Source organism: Bison bison, unplaced genomic scaffold (genome assembly GCF_000754665.1).
Source record: "Bison bison bison isolate TAMUID 2011002044 unplaced genomic scaffold, Bison_UMD1.0 scf7180017864373, whole genome shotgun sequence".
NCBI lineage: Eukaryota > Metazoa > Chordata > Mammalia > Artiodactyla > Bovidae > Bison > Bison bison.
This window is the reverse complement of record NW_011494945.1, coordinates 6770029-6788653: the sequence shown is the minus strand read 5'-3', so window position 1 is coordinate 6788653 and position 18625 is coordinate 6770029. Positions and strand designations below refer to the sequence as shown.

At 42.6% G+C, this 18625-nt stretch overlaps 1 protein-coding gene across 5 annotated transcripts in view; it reads left to right on the top strand.

Moving 5' to 3' along the window:
• Positions 1–18625, top strand: part of ARMC2 (armadillo repeat containing 2) — a 121650-nt gene that overhangs the window by 19870 nt on the left and 83155 nt on the right. For 3 of the 5 annotated variants that reach the window (XM_010856636.1, XM_010856637.1, XM_010856638.1), the window contains exons 5-6: positions 2648–2852; positions 16137–16213. In XM_010856636.1, the coding sequence (XP_010854938.1) occupies positions 2648–2852; positions 16137–16213 (282 nt within the window). The remainder of the gene's footprint in view (positions 1–2647; positions 2853–16136; positions 16214–18625) is intronic. The other 2 variants (XM_010856639.1, XM_010856640.1) reach the window with 1 other exon arrangement.

Sequence of the window (18625 nt, the reverse complement as noted above, 5' to 3'; positions counted from 1 at the left end):
GGGTGCTCCTGCTAACCCTTTGGAATGCTTTTCAGGCTCCACCTTCTCTGTAATCTTTCCCTGAGCAACTCTAACCCCTCAGGACTCTCCGTGCACTCCTCCTTACCTGGCGCAGACCACACTGCTCTGCATTTCTCTCTGGACAGATCTGCCTCTCTGTTTTCCCCTACTAGACTGAGTGGAAAAGGGGGTTTCTCTGTTTGAAGCCTAGGAGCCTGAAACAGGGTATAGTCTGCAGTAAGTGCCAAAGAAATATCCTGAAACAGGACAGTTCCTATTTTCATGGTAAGGCTACTGATTGTTGAATCCTTTTGAAATGTACCCATGATCTACTACAAGATGAGTACAGCATGCTGCATGTATTTGCCAGAGGGACCCGAGCTTCGTCACTCAGGCTCGGTTGAAGGGTGGACCTCAGGCAGAATTAAGAGTGAGCCCCGGCTGCTCTTTGCTGTCGTGCTAACTGACCGCCCCCTCCTCGATTGCGAACACAGCGGCTGCTGCTCCTCCGTCTTCAAGTAGGGTTGCGTTTTCCCCTCTAGAACAGAAGCTCCATAGCGGCTGGGACTTCTCACTTTACCCCTAAGCCACCAGCCCCTGAGCATCTGGCACATGGCAGCGCGTGCTTCATAAATATTTATGGAGCGAACAAGTGAAAGAAACGAATACTAAAATATAGGGACAGGCTAAAAATGCTTTGTAATCTGAAACGGAGTATGTGCTTTGTAATTCAGTCCTCAAGATGTTTAAGGATGTGTGGTGCTATGGAGAGAGCCCTGGACTTGAGTTCCATGAATAATAATGACCATGACTTCTGGGTGTTGAGTGTGCTAGCTCTATGGAAGCCACTTTACCAGGCCAGATCACTTAATTCTCCCCACGTCTCCTAGAGGTGGGGACCGCTGAGAAAGAGGAGAGAAGCTGAGGGAGCTGCCCGCATCCCACAGCCTGTACCTGACCCCAAGTCTGATAGAATGCCAAGCCTGCCCTTTCCCTGCCATATATCCTAGCTCTCCTCAAACTTGCTCTGTGACCTTGGACTGATCACCTTTTGGGTTCTCAGTTTTCTCATCTGAAAAATGAAGGCTAGACTAGCCAATCTTTAAAGTTCCTTTCTGCTGTAAAATTCAGTGTTTTGAAAGCACAGAGCTTAGTCAGAGTTGGTTTTGTTATTGTTTGGTTTTTATTGGTTTGATGGTTCAAGCACAGAAAAGGAAACCTTGAGTCATTTTGGAAAAGCTTGCAAAACTACTTCTGTATGAGAAATAGCTCATCCTCCTTGCCCCTTTGAAAAACATGTGTTATCAGGAACTAGAGTTGAGTAGCAGCATCATGGGTCAGCTATTCCTAATGTCAATTTGCTGAGGAAGAAGCAGTGTTATATTTTAAATCTAGGATCTTGCCACTATAAACACAGTAGATGTTTCAGTTCAGAGACTGGACGTCCTTTTCTTTGCAACTCTTGTTTCTCTTGAGAAAGCCTTCCGCCTTCCAAGTGTTCAGGTGCCCTCCTCTGCCCCTGCTGGAAAATGGTCTGCTGGGCCCCTACGAGCCAGCTCCTGCTCCTCTGACCACCTTTCTCCTCCCAACCCTGTCACACATGCCACTTACGCTGTCCCCTGAGGGCCCCAGACTCACTCCTGCCTTTGGGTGTCTGCACCACCAGTTCCCTGCGATAGAAACACAGTCCCTCGTCATCTGACAGCTCGATGCCTCCCTTCCAGTAAGGGTTTGCCTACCATGCCCACCTGTTAAAATTTGTTCCCTGCCCCCATTCCCAATCCCAAGCCCCTCTTCCCCCTTCTCCACGTTTCTGCTTTTGTTTTTTCCCATAGCACCTACCCTCTTACATACTTCACTTACTATGGTCTGTTACTTATTGTCTGTTGTGTAAACAGGTATACTATAAGGATGTAAGCTCTGTGAGGGCAGGGATCTTTGCTCTGTCACTAATGCACCCCAAGTGCTTAGGACAATGCCTGACGTCAAGAAAACACTCGATATTTCTGAATGAAAAAGTTCCAGCATGATCAAATCCAGGAAGAAGCATTGCTATGGGACACAGAGGTATTTATGTGGACTAGGTAGTTCATAAACCTGAATTTGAGTATTTGCCTACAGTGAAAGACAGGGAAAGCCTGGCAAACTGCAGTCCATGGGGCCACAGAGAGTCACGGAACAGCTGAACAACAACAAAACTCTAAGCTAATAGAGCTAAGATCTATTAATTTTTACCTGCTGAGTTGATGATGTCAAGCCTGAATTAGTGATGAGGCCTTGCATGCATTCAGGGAGATTTTCTTTTTTATTAATAGATTTTATTTTTTAGAGCAGTTTTAGGTTTCATTTTATAGCCAAAGTGAGTAGGAAGTACAGAGAATTCCCACACCCTCCACTTCCCACCTCCTTTCCCCTATTAGTTAACATCTTGCCTTAGTGTAATGCTTTTGTTACACTAGATGAGCCAATATTGATATATTGTTATTAAGTAAAGCTGTTCAGGGAGGTTTTGTGCATATAATTCCAGACTCAATTATAAGTAATATATAATTTTTAAATTGTATAAATTCTTGGATTAAAAAAAATATTGAAAGACAGTGAATCCTAAAATAAATGCTTTGACAAAACATTTCCTTGGTTATTACAGCAAAGAGAGTGGAATCCGAAGAAACAGTTACGACAAGGGACTCTGTGGTGAAAATAAATGGGATTTACTTAACAGAATCAAAGGCCATTGGCCACTTAAAGCGTCATCCACTTCAGCTAACATATGATGGAGACTTCAGTAAAATCACGGAGCAAGAAATGTTTAAAGGGGCAACGTCCGTGCCGTTTCATCTCAGAAGTGGAGGGTCAGTATTCTTTTCACTTAATTTCCAGGTCAGAGCAACTGTGTCATCTACCAGTTTGTTCTCTCTGTTATGTAGATGATTGATTTGCATTTTTCCCTTTTATGTAAACAAATTTTTAATTTATGATGCATGAGTAGGAGAGATTTCTTCTCAGGGCTGAATGGGGTTGATTTTACGTCTCCCTCTTTACTCCTCAGGAAAACATTTATTCGTACCTGCCAGAATGCTGCTTTGATAGGGCTGTCAGACTAAAGTCTCTGCTTTATTTGGGCTGTTCCAGCCAGCCCTTGAGTGATGACTGATCATACTGTTTGTGTTATGTGGGATTCTTGCCCGGCCTGGAATTTCTCACTACCTCCCTTTAGGTTAGTTCACTCTTGTGGACTCCACCAAACTTGATTTATCTTATTTTCCAGTAGAAACTTGGATTAAAATATTTATTTTGCAAACTAGAGTTAAAACAGGAGAGTCCTGTGGATTTCGCTTATCTGTAATACCTCACTACTAATCCCTCATGAAATGAACGATCAGGAGTTACTCTGTTTCATACCACATTCCTGGAGAAGGCTTTTTTTTTCCACCCCGGTCTGTGTTGACCCTTTCACCAGCCCCTACCTATGTAAGAACCCCTAAGTTCACACCATGTTCCTAGATACGGTTTTCTAGCAATTTTCCTACCATATTAAGGATTTGTAGAGAAATGTGCACTTTGTGAATTCTTACACTGGTGTTTTCCTAAGGAAGCCTTGAATAACTGGGGAACCAGGTGGGGAAAGAGAGCAGGCTGTGGTTTCCAGTCCCAGCCAGCAGTGGTGCTAAGATGGGCAGGAGGTCTTGAACTGGACAGGGTCACTCAGAGATATTTTTCTGTGATTTTCCATTGGGTCATTGTGAACAACTGCCCAGTTAGGATTTGCTTAACAAGATTAAATTCCATGGGCCATTTTAAGACCAAGTGCTTGTTGCCCTCACTTTAGATTCGGGTCTGACTTTGGCTTGTACGTATGCCGGGTGCTTAATACTGCCTCCACCCCTACTGGCTGCTTGGCAGTTGGTTAGTTTAGCTGAACTGACCTTGTCTGCTGACACAGCCTGAAGAGCGTTGCACACGCAGACTTTATATTAGGCAACCTAATAGTCCTTGTAATGTCGCTTTGCATTCAGAACATTTTTTTAAATTAAAGGAAAAATGAAATGTCTCCTTAAGTGGAAGAGAAGGACTTCAAATTGGGACTTTGGGAGTTGAGCACAAAACATCAAACTGGCCATTGCAACAAATCTTTTCCAGTTGGTGAATAAGAATAGGCTGCGAACCTCAGAGCTTAAACATAAAAGGCAGCAGGAGAACTTGTGTTTCTTTCAGCGCTGAACTGAAACGGAAACATTTATCTTGCTGCACCCATCCTTACAGTAATTAAAGTTGACTAGGAAAAAACAGACAAGAGCTGTTTTTCTTTTCTTCTTTTGCAAGCCTTCAAATGTTGTGGAATAATCTAGGAGGGTTCAGTATTTATTCCTCAGTCTGGGACAGCAAAGGCATTTTCGGTTACATATTTTTATCTCACACACAGCAGAGGAGAAATCAGTTAGGGACTGGTGGCACTTCTTCCTGACGGTCCAGAATTAGGAGGTGCTGGGCTGCAGCACTGGTTGCTCTCTTTTCGCTTTGTTAGGATGTCTTTTGCATCGTTCAGTGAATTGTGTCTGCCCTGGATTTGTCATACACCCTGGCAGGTTTAATTTCCAGTAACATTTTGAATTTATGAATCTTTACCCCCTTTAATCATTGGATGGGATTTTTGTTGAGGTGGTGCCAGAAAAAAAATTTTTTTTATACAGTAGGATTAAAACAAACCAGAAAATGGAAATTCTTAGCAGTTCTTTCATTAATTGCATTCATGAATCAATCTGGAACACTTGAGATGGTTGTTTCTGATAAACATTTAAGCAAATAATTCCAAGAAATGATCTTTGCTGTGTAGTGGAGTATTCCCAGTCTTGATGCTAAAGCCCTACCCTCAATTAACATGTTTTCATGTTTAGACCAGAAAGTGGGAAATGAAGACTCCTGTCAATGAGCTGAGCTGGCTGGAGAAGGGAGAAAAGGGATTGCGTAACTGGAGCTGACAGGGGGTTGAGGGCTGAGAAGGAGAGGGCGGAGGAAGGGAGGTCAGGCTCCGCACAGGGTCTTTGCTGCTGATCTGGCGTGGGAGCCGCCACCTTCATGCCTGTGCTTCATGCCTAGCGAGAGAAAGGAGTAGTTTAATTCGGTGAAACCGTGTTGATTTTAGGGAAACCCTTAATTTAGAACAAACTCAGACCTGGGGTGGACTGGAGTTTAACTTTATGTTGGTCGTGATGGAAAAAGCACTTGCTAGACGAGGCATCGTTGCAGACAAGGTTGGGGGTGGGGAAGTGGGCACTGTTTAACTTTCCAGACGAGAAAAGCACTCTCCAGCCCTCACTGAACTGTCGTCTTCAAACCATGTGCCAGTCAGCGACAGCCTGTGTGTCCATGCGAGGATTCCAAGTTTGGCAGGCCTGCAATCAGCAACACCCCATCTTCTCTTGCTTTATGTTGCTATATGTTTTGAAAATAGCTTTCTTCAAAATACATATGTGTGTGTGTATCTCCATCATCTATCCAGTGGTTCTGTCTGATGAACCCTTTTATACATCTGCTTTTAAAAACCTTCTAAGAGTTTCTGTGTAAATATTGTTCAATTTCTTGTGGTTTGGAAATGTGATTTTTAGGAGGAAAGTCCAAGAGCAGTTACTTGTGGAGGGTTCAGAACTCTTTGGGGGTCAGAATCTGTGGGTTCAGAATCAGTTCTCTCTCAGCCACTTGATTCAGCTGTATGTTCTTTTTTTAAAAAGTTTTTTTTTTTTTTTAAATTTATTTACTTGGCTGTGCCAAGTTGTCACTGCAGCACGCCAGTTCTTTAGTTGCGGATGGGAACTCTTAGTTGAGGCACATGGGATCTAGTTCCCTGACCAGGGATTGAACCCGGCCCCCCTGCATTGGGAGGTCAGTCTTAGCCACTGCACCATCAGGGAAGTCCTCAGCTCTGTGTTCTTGGACAAGCCTCTGAACACTTCCAAGGGCTCAGTTTTCTAATCTATAAGCTGTGCTCCTTTCACCCCTGTGTCCTCCTAGCACTAACCAAAAGCTGTGAAATGAGAGTAGTCGGTTCGGAGGTGGGCATGTGATCTACACCAGGCCAATTGAATCCTTCCCTGGGACTTCTGCCAAAGCCTTTGGGGAAAGCGCTCTTCCTCAAGGTTCCCAGGCTGTAAAGAATGACATAGTCTTGGAGCCAACAGTGGCTATTTCATTGCCTGTAGAGGGTGACTGACAGGAAGTGACGTATAAACAAGCAGAGCCAAGGAATGGAGACAGTGACTAAGTTCAAGGATGACATATAAGCCCCTAAATCCAGCTGTGCGTGAGGCCACCACATCCACAATATGTTCTTTTCTCTCTCTCTCTCGCCCTTCTTTCCTTTCTTCTTTCTTTCCTTCCTTCCTCTTTCTTTTCTTTCTTCCTTCCTTTATTTACTTTGACAGAAACAGCTTATGGTACTTTAGTTTTTTGTCATTTGGAATATGGCAACCAAGAGTCTTATTAACCTGTTAGACTCTGTGAAACAGAGACAAAGACAAGGACAAAGCAAGAAACAAAGCGAGTCTCTCCGTTAAGGAAGATGTATCCAGCAGTCTTTAACTAGAGAAAAGAGAGGTAAGGATGTGAGCAAGCCCCAGGAGAAGTGGGGAAGCCACAGTCAAGGCCTCATTCAGGAGCCAGAGTGTGGGGAACCCCCTGTCCAGTGGTTAGGGCTTTATGCTTTCACTGCTCAGAGTCCTGTTTCAGTCCCTGGTCAGAGAACTAGGATCCCACAAGCCGTGCGGTGTGGCCAAAGTGCAAAGAGCTGAAGTGTGAAGCAGGACAGGGGAAATGGAGCTGAGAGTGACACGCTCTCCTCATTTCGTGTGATCCAGCCAGTTGTGTGTGTGTGTTTATGGGGGAGGGAGTTTGATAGATTAGAACCTAAGGAACCCAGCCTGTGAAGAGGCTTTTCTGTGAGTCACGAAACCTGCTACATACTGTACACATGCTGCAGGTTGAGAAAAAGGACAGACTTTTCAGATAGATATTCAGGGAAAAGTTGAAGCTACAGAGCACCCCAGTTCTCGCCCTGCATGGACTGTTTTCATTCTTCAACAAATCCATGGCTCTGTTTCAAGATAAATAACGCTAGGACAAGAGTGAACATGGAACCCGAGCATAACTTTGTAATGAACATAACAAAAGACAGATGAAGGAAATGGGTCGCAAAAGGAACTGCCCTCCAAGAATAAGGAGAGTTTTACAAAAGGGAAAAGAGCTCTCCGTTGGCTTGTAAGAATGCAAATTAGAGATTTTAAGTCCTTGATCTCGTGAAGAGAGAGAGTACACTCACAGTTCTTAAAAAAGAAATGAAATAAAAATGTATAAACATGGAGAGAAAAGCCATATCAGAAGTAAAAGCAGCTGAAAATGCAGTCAGATGTGGTGGTTAAGCTAGAGGAAATCAAACATAGAGGAGTGAATGAGAAAATAGGAAAATGATTAGAGAGACTGAGCTAGAAATGAGAGGCATGGCACTTGTATTCCTGAAGGGGAGAGTTCTCTTCCCTTCCCCCATCTTACTTTGACTAAGTGCCAGGCACTCTTCCAAGTGATTTACATATATTAACTCATTTGATATTCACAACAACCCACTGAGAATGGAAAAGATGGGAACAAGAAAAATATTGACATAATAGAAGATGACGTTCTGAAATAGAGATTCAAATCCGAAACTCAAAAGGACACGTCATGTCCCAACAAAATTTGACATGGAATAATCCACACTAAGACATTTCTAACAGTGTTCAGCACTAGTACCGTGCCCAGTACGTAGAACACACCCCATTAGAAATTGCTGATTGAGTGCGTAAATGCAAGAAGGCGGCCTATGGCAATCAGGCTGAACACGCAAGTCCCATAGAAGGAGAAAAAGGCTGGCTGCCTCTGGCTTTATTAGAGTTTCTCTCAGTGCTGGAAGACAGTGGAGTAAGGCCTATGGAGTCCTGAGTTCCAGCCACGTTGTCCTTCAGTTAAAAGGCAACAGAGAGACCTTTTCATTGTGAATGGATTGGGGGACTACAGTATTCACGCACTCTGTAGAGAACTCTTTGACAACAAAATGATGAGTCAAACTTCAGAACTGAGAAACGAGGAAGCTATCATAAAATTATCCATGGTGAGTATTGACTTTGTTTTCATATTGAATTAAAACTAAACAACTCTGAAAATGATGGTTACGGAACAGAAACCTTGACGATTGTAATATTAGCATAAATAACCAAAACTGGTTCCTGGGAGAAAGTGTGAGTGAATAGATGTGTCAGTAGCTACAGTCTGAAATTGAAATATGTAGTTGAAAGAGTGATTTCAGCATCCTAATGCTTTTTATTCTTTCTTTTCTTAACTTTAGAGAGATCTTTTAGAAACTAATATCTCTTGTGAAGACCCATTCATCTGAAGCTCTGCAATTCCTTCAGTTTCTGTTTCTCTGTCATATTGAAGTAAAATTTATACTTTATACTTTTAATTACATTGACACATATAGTATTTGTGTGTCAAATCCCATTTATATGTATCTTTTACCTGCCCTCATTCTTTTGTCTTTTCATCTGAATATATGCAAAATATATCTGGAATGGTGTTTGCCACATATTAACTATTTATTTCTGGGTGGTGGGGTCCTAGATGATTTTCTAAATCTTGTTTGTACTTCTTATATTGCCTGGCCTTAAAAATAATAAATATATCATTTTTTCCAAACATAATGAAGTCATTATTCTTTTAAGAAATTAAGTAAATGTGACTGAGAAACTGTTTCCTCTGGGAAAGACAGATGTGACCAGAATGATTTTGTGGAGTCCCACCTTCTTTGATAGCATCTATTTGACAAGGATTTCATGATGAGCAAAGCCCTGGACTAGTGGGGTTGGGAGATACACAAATAATCCCCATCCATGAGGCCCTTCCTGACATGTCAGGCTCTGATGCTCAAGCGCAGTTCTTGGAGCAGCAGCATCTGCATCACCTGGGAGCTTGTTAGAAGTGCAGGGTCTCAGACCTGCTGAATTAGAATCTGCATTTTATAAGGTATCCAAATGATTCTAATACACACGAAAGTTTCAGAAGCACTGTTCAATGATTAACACTAGAGGAGTGAAAGAACTGGAAAAAAGGGCCTTGGGAGTTTAGAGGTGCAAGAACCTATCTCTGACTTGGAGATCAGGGAAGGTTTCCTGGCCTCTGTGGGGTTTGGGATGCCCCTTGAGGATGATTTTCAAAAGCGGGGTGGGAAGGCTCTGTGTTCTTTGCTACAGGAGCAGCATAAGCCACGGGGGGATTTGACTTGGTGGTAGGTTCAGAGAAAGGCAGATGGCCTGTTGTAGTGGACACATGGGTCCTGATGCTGTAGACTAGTACATGGAGCGCTGAGAGGTTTTCAGGGGAGTGATGCTGGCAGCTGCATGAAGGACAGTTGGAGAGGGAAGAGGAGTTGTAGCCGTTCCAGTGGGAAGATGATAATGTGTGAGCTGGAGCAGCCCACTGGGACATGGGAATGGAGAGCAGATCGTCAAAACCATGTGGAATCATTTCCTCAGAAACGCCGTGGAACAGGGTAAATGCCAGCAACTCTCCACTGTGCTGATGTACTCGTTGCTGCCATAGTGAGAAGCTACAGGGCTCTTCATGTGAGACCCCTTGAAACTGGAGCTGTAAAAGGTGAAGGGGAACATGGAACTGTGGACTTTCACTCTTAAGTAAGGGAATTTAAGCCTAAGTTAAGCTAATGTGATTAGCTACAAAGCAGTGTCTAATCAACTTTCTATATACAGAACTTGAGTAATAACCACTTGGGTTTCCGTGAAGGCTCTGGTAAAGAATCCACCTGCAATGCAGGAGACGCAGGCTTGCCTCTGGGTTGGGAAGATCCTCCTGGAGAAGGAGATGACAACCCACTCCAGTACTCTTGCCTGGAGAATCCCATGGACAGAGGAGCCTGGCGGGCTGTAGTTCACCGGGTCATAAAGAGTTGGATGCATCTGAGCAACTGAACAACCATAACCAGTTAGTGATTATTGAAAAAGGTGCAAGAGTATATATATGCATAGTCTCTGAAAATGTATATTTTAAATCTTGGACCACCAACTCAAAGCTATGGTAACCTTGGAGGATTCTCTCAAAATTTTGATCTTCTGACCATTCCTCTAAAATCATATTCTTTAATTTCACTGTTTCTGTGTAACCATTTATGTAGAATTCAATTTTAGTGTTAGTTATTAAGATAGAGTACTAGTGTCTGGGAACTGTGTGTCTGGGGCTTCAGGCTATGAAGACATGATAAAGAGACCAACACCTTTTGGTGGTGGCATTCTTGAACTGCAGTCAAAAAATCAAAGAGACTGCAGAGCAGGGGCCAGCAAACTAAGGCCCATGGGCCAAATCCAGCCTACTTGTTTTTGTAAATAAAGTTTTATTGGAACACAGCCATGCCCATTCATTTATCTACTGTCTCTGGCAGCTTTCACACTACAGCCCCAGAACTGAGTATTTGTGACAGAGACTGTGTGACTGCAGAGCCTAAGATGTTTACTGCCTGACTTGAATCTATACAGCTTGAGTCTAGTTCTAAAAATGAAAAGTCGTCTTCTTAGGGCAAGGAAAATGTTAGCTCAAAATTTGCTAAATTTTCTTTTTATCATGTGTATCTGTTAAAATTTTCTTCTCCATTTTCACATGTAATTATTTCCCAAATGGAAAAATCTCCCCTAATTCCAAATCCTCCCACTTATCTACTTCTTTATATCTTTTTTAGTTATTACTCCAAAGAAGGAATCAACAAGCTATAGCCCTAGAGCCAGATCTGGCCAACCACCGATTTTGTTTATGTATTTTTTACAGCCCTTGAGCCGAAAAAATTTTTCCCTACATTTAAAAATCATTACATTTTAAATGGTCACAGGAGTATCTATATAATAGCCTCTTTTTTGCCACCTGACCCACAAAGTATAAAATACATACTGTCTGGCTCTTTAAGAAAAAGTTTGTTGACCTCTGCCTAAAGAACCTTGGTCATAGTGATGGGAAGAATTGTCTGAATTATAGCAAGATGTGAATTTTAGAAGACCTTCAAAGAAATATACTTTTCTTTCTTTGGAATATAAATGATCCAGAAGTAGACGCTGCCAACATGACGGTCGTGTGAATGGGCAGTCGTAACCCAGGCCGGATGTGGTGTTACGTTGTCTACAGAGCTTGGTTCTGGTGGTTCAGAATGAAAGGTGGGACTTGTTAATGACTGGGAAGAGAGAACCTTGTTTTTGCTCTGAAACATGGGCTGTAGAGGAGGGTCCTGGGAATGCCTTTCCCACTCTGCTTTCCTCAGGACTCCAACCTGATTACAGGCAAAAGCAGAGGAAGGGCAGAGCTGAGAGAACTGCAGAAAGAGAGAGCCAAAGCCCTGATCACACCACACCTGAAACCTGAAGCCTACCCCTGGCACTCACCTTTTGGGTTACATGAGCCAATTAATTCCATGTACTATTTAAGTCAGAAATAGGTTTCTGTTATTTGTAGACGAAGATATCCCAGTGAAATGGTCTTATTCTGGCTTTAAGAAGGATTTCACAAAAGAGCTTTAAGGAATATTTTCTGGAATTGTTTTATTCTTGGTACATCAGAAGATATTCCAAAAAATCTAATTATGGTCTTTAACAGCATGAAACAGAAAGCTGAGAAGAAGAACAATTATACTGGATGACTGAATCAAGATCTAGAAACATCTAATAGGCAGGAACTCTTTGCCAAGTATAACTGTGAAACTTAATGAGGAGTCCAGTGTAGATGGGGAAATCTGCCTTTAGCTGCATATGGAAGACAAGACAAGACGTGATGTCACCACCAAAACTGTTCATGCAATTTTAGGCTGCATCATTTAGAACCTCTTCTCTTTGCTCCTCAGGCCACACCTTTAGCTCAACACTGGGTTGCAGACTTTAAAAGGAATCCAGACAAACTGACACTCAGAGTAACTGAACAGGCTGGTAAAGTGATTTGAAACCATATCATATGAGGAGCAGATGAAAGGACTGGAGTCTGTTAATGACATCACTGATACAGCCATGATAACAGTAAAAGCTTACTGAGTACTTGTTGTGTGCCAGAGCTGTGCTAAGCGATTCCACATCACATCGTTTAATCCTCACAACAATCTTACTTTGAGGGGCACTGTCATTTACCACCCCCTCATACGGTGGCTCCGACGGTAAAGAATCTGCCTGCAATGCAGGAGACCTGGGTTCAATCCCTGAGTTAGGAAGACCACCCCTGGGGAAGAAAATGGCAACCCACTCCAGTATTCTTGCCTGGAGAATTCCATGGATAGAGGAACCTGACGGACTATAGTCCATGGGGTCACAAAGAGTTGGACATGACTGAGAGACTAACGCTTTGACTTTTCACTTTCACATATATCAGATAGGGAAACCAAAACTTCGGTTAAAAGCTTACCTGAAGAAGTCGCAGAACCATAGGATTAATGCCATAGGAGATGAACTGAAGTGGTGACCATGACATATTCTGAGTATCTGAAGGATTGTCAAGAGGAAGAAGGATGAAGATTTGTTTCATTAGAAGAACCAGGATCAGTGGGTAGAAGTTACAGTGAGACGGTTCTTCTTTGAGTACAAGGCCATCTAGTCTTCTCTTTAGCAGAGAGGGAATTTTCCTGGATGCCTCCCTCTCTGCTTCATGCGCTCTGTGAGACACAGGCTGTACTGTGCCACAGAGACCCTATTAGAGCCATCCTCGCCAGACTGGAAAGTTGTTCCTCCAGCCTCATCTTCTTGGATTTGTTAATCATGCTCACTTTCTCAACATGCTGGACTGCATGAGAGCATATGTTGTCTCTCTCCTTCCTTTGGACCCCTTCTCCCCTTTCTGTTCTTTACCCCTGACTGTCTGAGACAAGGCCATGTCCTGAGATTCTGGTCTTGGGGCCACTGTTCTGATGCTTCTCATCCTGGTGTATTGCTTGGACCTTTAACGGAGCTCCTTTCCTGATTTTCACATCTCCTTTGCCAGTGATTCACTTATCATCAGAAACTCAACCTGGCAAAACACAAACTTGCTTTACTCCTCAAACTGTGCTGCTCTTTCACCTCCCCACTTCTGTTACAGCGGCCCTGCTGTCCTGTTCCTCCGCGTCTGCCTTCTCGTCTTTATTCAGCCTGGAGTCAACCACCAAATCCTACTGACTTTTCACTTACAGAGTCTCTTAACTTTGTTCCTCCTTCTCCAGTTCCACCATCACCCTTAAAGAATTAGTGCTTGTTACCTCCCTCCAAGTCTCCTAAATACCACTGTCATCACATAACTTCAGATCTCATCATTTCCTTGTTTAAGAACCTAGGACAGATCCTTATTGACCATCAAATTGGGTCTATTTATTCAACCCAAGGTTTCAAGCGGCTGTTCCCAATACCTCCCAGCAGAAACTTATTCCTAAATTACTGGCCCTATACAGTCACTGCCCCCACACGCCCTACCCACTAGGCTTCTCCCACTCCTCCTCACCTTCGCTCATGCTGTTCCCCTCCTGAGAGCAGTGTTGTCGTGTGTTGGTTTGACTCTTGTTCCTTTAAGTCCCACCCGGTGGTCCACGTCTCCCTCTCGGTAATCACTCCATCCTCAGCACTTTTCTTGTCCTTATAACCTGCTGAATTTCTCGTTCTAGTATTTGGTTAGAGACTCCATCAGAGTTTTCCATTTAAATAAAAGCTTCTTTGGTTCCTTGAAGCAGGTTTTGATTGTCTTCTGGGCAACACCTTACATGTTCTTTATCACAGTAACACCCACCACTGGATTGCTCAGACAAGTGTTTGTTGACTCAGAACAAAAGAGCAAAAGAATACTGACAATTTATTAAGTTCTTCAAACACGGCAGTCAGTGTGCTAAGTAGAAACATAGCCCTCATTTTAGGAAAAGGAAACCAAGGCCAAGAGGTTCAGTGACTTACACAGGCCACGTGGCAGACAAGGGTTGGACCCCTTTGATCCCAGGTAGTTTGGATCCAGAGCCTGCACCCCCTCAAGCACTGTACCGTGAAGATCACACAGAGGATTAGTGGATGCCAAGGCCAGCCCTGTGCTCTACCTGCAGTGCAGGAGACCCAGGTTCGATCCCTGGGTTGGGAAGATCTCCTGGAGGAAGGAATGGCTACTCATGCCAGTATTCTTGCCCGGAGAATCCCATGGATAGAGGAGCCTGGTGGGCTACAGTCCATAGGGTTGCAAAGAGTCAGACAGGACTGAGTGACCAACAATTTCACGTTCAACCCTGAGCTCTTCTTGAGAACCAGTAGGATCCAACACTGTCAAGGTTTGATGGTTGATAAGAAGGACCCTTCTTAAACATCCCCCCCAAGTGGGGACACACAAATGTGGTATTTAGAGGGGCAGCCTTGTCATGGCCATGTCCTCAGGGAGGAGGGATCAGGGACTTGGAAGGCCGTTAGGTGCAAACTATCCTGCTTGATTTCAGTAGCTGTTAGGACAACGATGAAAAGAAAGGCTTGCCTCTATGGTCCTCAGATTTTCTTATCATTTCTAGGAGTGCTGAGTCTGGGAATGTATTTGGCCTTACACCCTGCCAAACTTTTGGTATTTTGCCTTTTCATAGGATTGATTTCCTTTATTTCTGTCTTCATCGAGATCTCCATTTGGATCTCTACTCTTGAGTGTTGACGAAAAGGATTCCATCCCCATTTCTTTCTCTGACCAGGACTTCTTGCTGCCAGATCTGTTGTTTTGTTGCTGTGTATAAAATAAAGCAATTGTTTTGGAGTATTAAATAATCAGACTCTTTGGGAAGAGTAACTTGATCTTTTCTCTATTGCACGATAAGAGAAAATGTTAAATCCAGTGTTTTTTAAAAAAGGAAATGTTTACGGAAAAAATGATATTGGGAGAAACTAATCCTTGGGCAGCAGTCAAGGCCGAGGGCCAAGACACAGCACTGAACATTCACTGGGAATCTTACTCCAGCGGAAGCAGGAGCAGTGGACAGACAGACATACGGATGCTTTTGGCTGACCATGGCCACGTGTGTGTGCATTCTTCATGATTTTTGTGGCAAATATTATATTTGATGATAAAAATGAAATTTTGTCATAAAACTTGCACCATCAATCTCTTGGTGTTTTGTGTTTTTTTACCTTGGAATTTTGTACAGATATTTAAAAGTAACTAGTTTAAGCATCAGCTCTAGCTAAAGAGAAGTTATGTCCTTCCTAGACCATTTCCACATTATATATAACCTTCCAAACGAAACCTAAGCATATAATTCTGCTGTTGGCCAAGCCACCAAATTTTCATCTGAAGCACAAAATACTTGTCATCTGGGGACTGCCTGAATTTACTTTCTATTTTTTAACATTTCAAATATTTCTTTAAAATTTTTTTCATAGAATATTAATTTTCAAATAGAGATTGGAGACATGGCAATTTGGTGGAAAGAGCAGTGAATTGGACATTATGAAACCTGGGTTCCAGATCTGACCCCCCTGTGTGATTCCTGGACACATCTGATCTAACTGGGAACAGTTTTCTTGCCTGCAGCACATGTGCACCAGAGTGTGAGAGAAAGAGGTCTCCTGACCGGAGTGTGAGAGACCAGAGTGTAAGAGAAAGAGGTCTCCTGAACGCTCGGCTTTTGTGATTCAAGCACAGCAGAGTTCTTTCTTATTGTAACAGTGACCTCTTGTGGTATAGATCCTTCATCAGTTTTTTTGGTTTGCAAAGTAAACTTAGGATTTATTTTGTTGTTGTTTCTAAGTAACTGTATTTCGTATTGTAAGGCAAATCTGACTTGTCTTTAATTTTTATTTTTTTTTAATTTTATTTTATTTTTAAACTTTTCATAATTGTATTAGTTTTGCCAAATATCAAAATGAATCCACCACAGGTATACATGTGTTCCCCATCCTGACTTGTCTTTAAAAGGTAAATCTCAGCTGAAAAATCAGAGGTTGATTAAAATGAGGTAGTAAGAGCACCAAACTCCATTTCATAAGCAAGTCTCTGTGGTTTCTTCAGAAATTGTATTTAGCCTACTCTTGACACAGAGAGAGAACCACTTTGGCTTTTGTGCTGAGTGCTGTGTGTATTCATCTTCCTCACAGAGACCAGGGGAAGAGGCGTCCGAGGGCCTCCTCAAGCTCCCGCAGCCCAGACCAGAGCAGGCTGGACATCAGAGCAGGTGAGGCTCCTGCGTTCCTAGAGGTCCCCAGCATCTTGTCCTCAGCATCTCCATCTGTAGAATAATCTTTTGTTTTAAAGATGTCTGATGTTGCCTCACTCTGAAATTTCCAGGAACTTTATCCAGCTTGGTCTCACATCAGCATTTATTTTTATAAATTTTTATTATTTTCACAACAGTCTTAGCACTTTACCCTTACTCGACTCCAGTGCCTCAAGCATCTATAGGTTGTAGTCTACACATAAATGATTTTATACTTCCTCACAGACGACTGCACGGAAATTATTTTGTAGAAGCATTTGGAAGGTGGCAAAATGTGACATTTACACAGTTCTTAAGTTGATTGAAAAGGAGTCAAAATCATGGCTTACTTAAATGACACTGTATTAGCTACATCAAACCAGCCCTTTGAGGCTTTAAACTGTTTGAGGAAATACGTAACAATATAAATCACAGGCTAGAAATGCTACAGAATATATTCATGCAGTGGGATATAGCACTTAGAAAAATGACCTGGAGTACATCTATAATACTGAATGAAATGAATATAAACATAACATCACATGAAAAAATTAAGCTGCAAAAACAAAGGCATGTGTTGTTATGGATACAGATCTATGTGCTAAATGTGATAAAAATAACCATTCAGTTTAGCGTGGTGGTAACCCTTGGGGAGGGGGATGGTTGGGGGAGGCACACAGAGGGCATTAACAATATCTGTAATGTTTATTTCTTTGAAATGAAGAGAAGGAAAATACAGTTAATATTTGACCAGACTATTTGTGGACACACAGCTGTTCATTACCTTCTTCGTATAATTTTTTGGTGCACATGAACTTTTATGAAACCAAGCTAATAATTCAAAAAATATTTTCTTATCTTCCAAACTAATTTCTTATCAATAAAATGACTTTTGTGACCAGCAGGAATTTCTGTAGTAGTCAAGAAAATCTTAGACTGATTTCCCAGTCAGCATTGTTGCTAAGCATCTTACATGTGCATGCTAAAAACAGCAGCCAATAAACATTGTGTTAAGTTTTTGTGTCCCGAACTCAAAGCTGTGGTGAAGAACTATAACCACTGAGACAGCAAAATCTTCAAAAAAACATGCTGAAATTTCTGCTTGACTTACCCAATTTCCTGTTGAATCATAATTTTTATATTTAGCAAACTGTGAACCTAGATGAAAGTGCTCTCTAGAATGTTAGGTTGTTGCCCAAGACTGAGACAAACTGTATTTATTTATCATCTGGTGATCTTAAAAAGTGATCACATGACTCCAGGCTTCCGTTTCTAGGGTAGGAGCTGGGTTAGTGTATAAAATGAGATTTCTTGAGAGCGCAGAGCTGGAGGAGGTGCGTGAGGGGAAAGGCCATGGCTGGACACCCCAGCTCACAGGGGGGTTCCTGGGAGAGGGTTGAAAGCAAACTCTTACGCCACAGTGTCTGGCTAACTTCTGTTCTGAGAAGAAACAAGTCTTGGAAGCGCTCGGAAGGGCCTGTGAGGGCCTTTCCTTTCCAAAGGTTAAACAAACTGCTCTGTGATTTCTGGCTCACCCCTGTAATTCAGCTCTTCCTGGGGTGAACACGTTATCAATTTTGTTTGTCCTGACAAACGGTTTGATAATTGTGGTTTCTCACAGAGTGGTTCTGCTTAAGAGAGCATACTGCATAGAAGGTAAAAAACAAACAAACCTGATTTCAACTGAAATCAGTGAAATTTGGACTCACTGAGGTCTGTATTTCTAAGAAGTTTAAGTTTGTCATGGACAATTGTCTATTATATTATTTGTCTGGCTTCTTATCTCTGGGCTTTCCCCTTGCCTTGATGTATGTTGATTTTATTTCTCATACTTCGGACTTTGAGTGTGTCCGACACCTGGGAATATGAGCAACTATGTTGTTTATACAGCTTGAATAGTCGTGTTTACTTTTAGGATCCGTATCCGTGATTTATCAGTGTCAGAGAAGATTTGTAAGAGTAATGAGCCAGAAGATGGAGGTGGTGGTCTGCAATCCTTTTCCTGCAGGTCCTGAACCTCGGGAGCTCTGAGAGCTGAGATACTGTATAAACTCATTTAGTGACAGTGCCTGACCTGCGCTGGTGGGAGTCCAGTGCTCGTTTTTGTTTCTTTAGTGTGTTATAGTCACATGTTCTGCTGCAGGGTGCTGCCTCAGAAGACCGTGCTGGCAGTAATATGTAAAGCAGGGTAAGCACCACGTGTGCCTATGCTAAGTCGCTTCAGTCATGTCTGGCTCTTTGAGATCCATGGGCTGTAGCCCTCCAGGCTCCTCTGTCCATGGGATTCTCCAGGCAAGAATACTGGTGGGGGTTGCCAGGCCCTCCTCCAAGATGCGAACCCGCATCTCTTACGTCTCCTACGTTGGCAGGCAGGTTCTTTACCACTAGTGT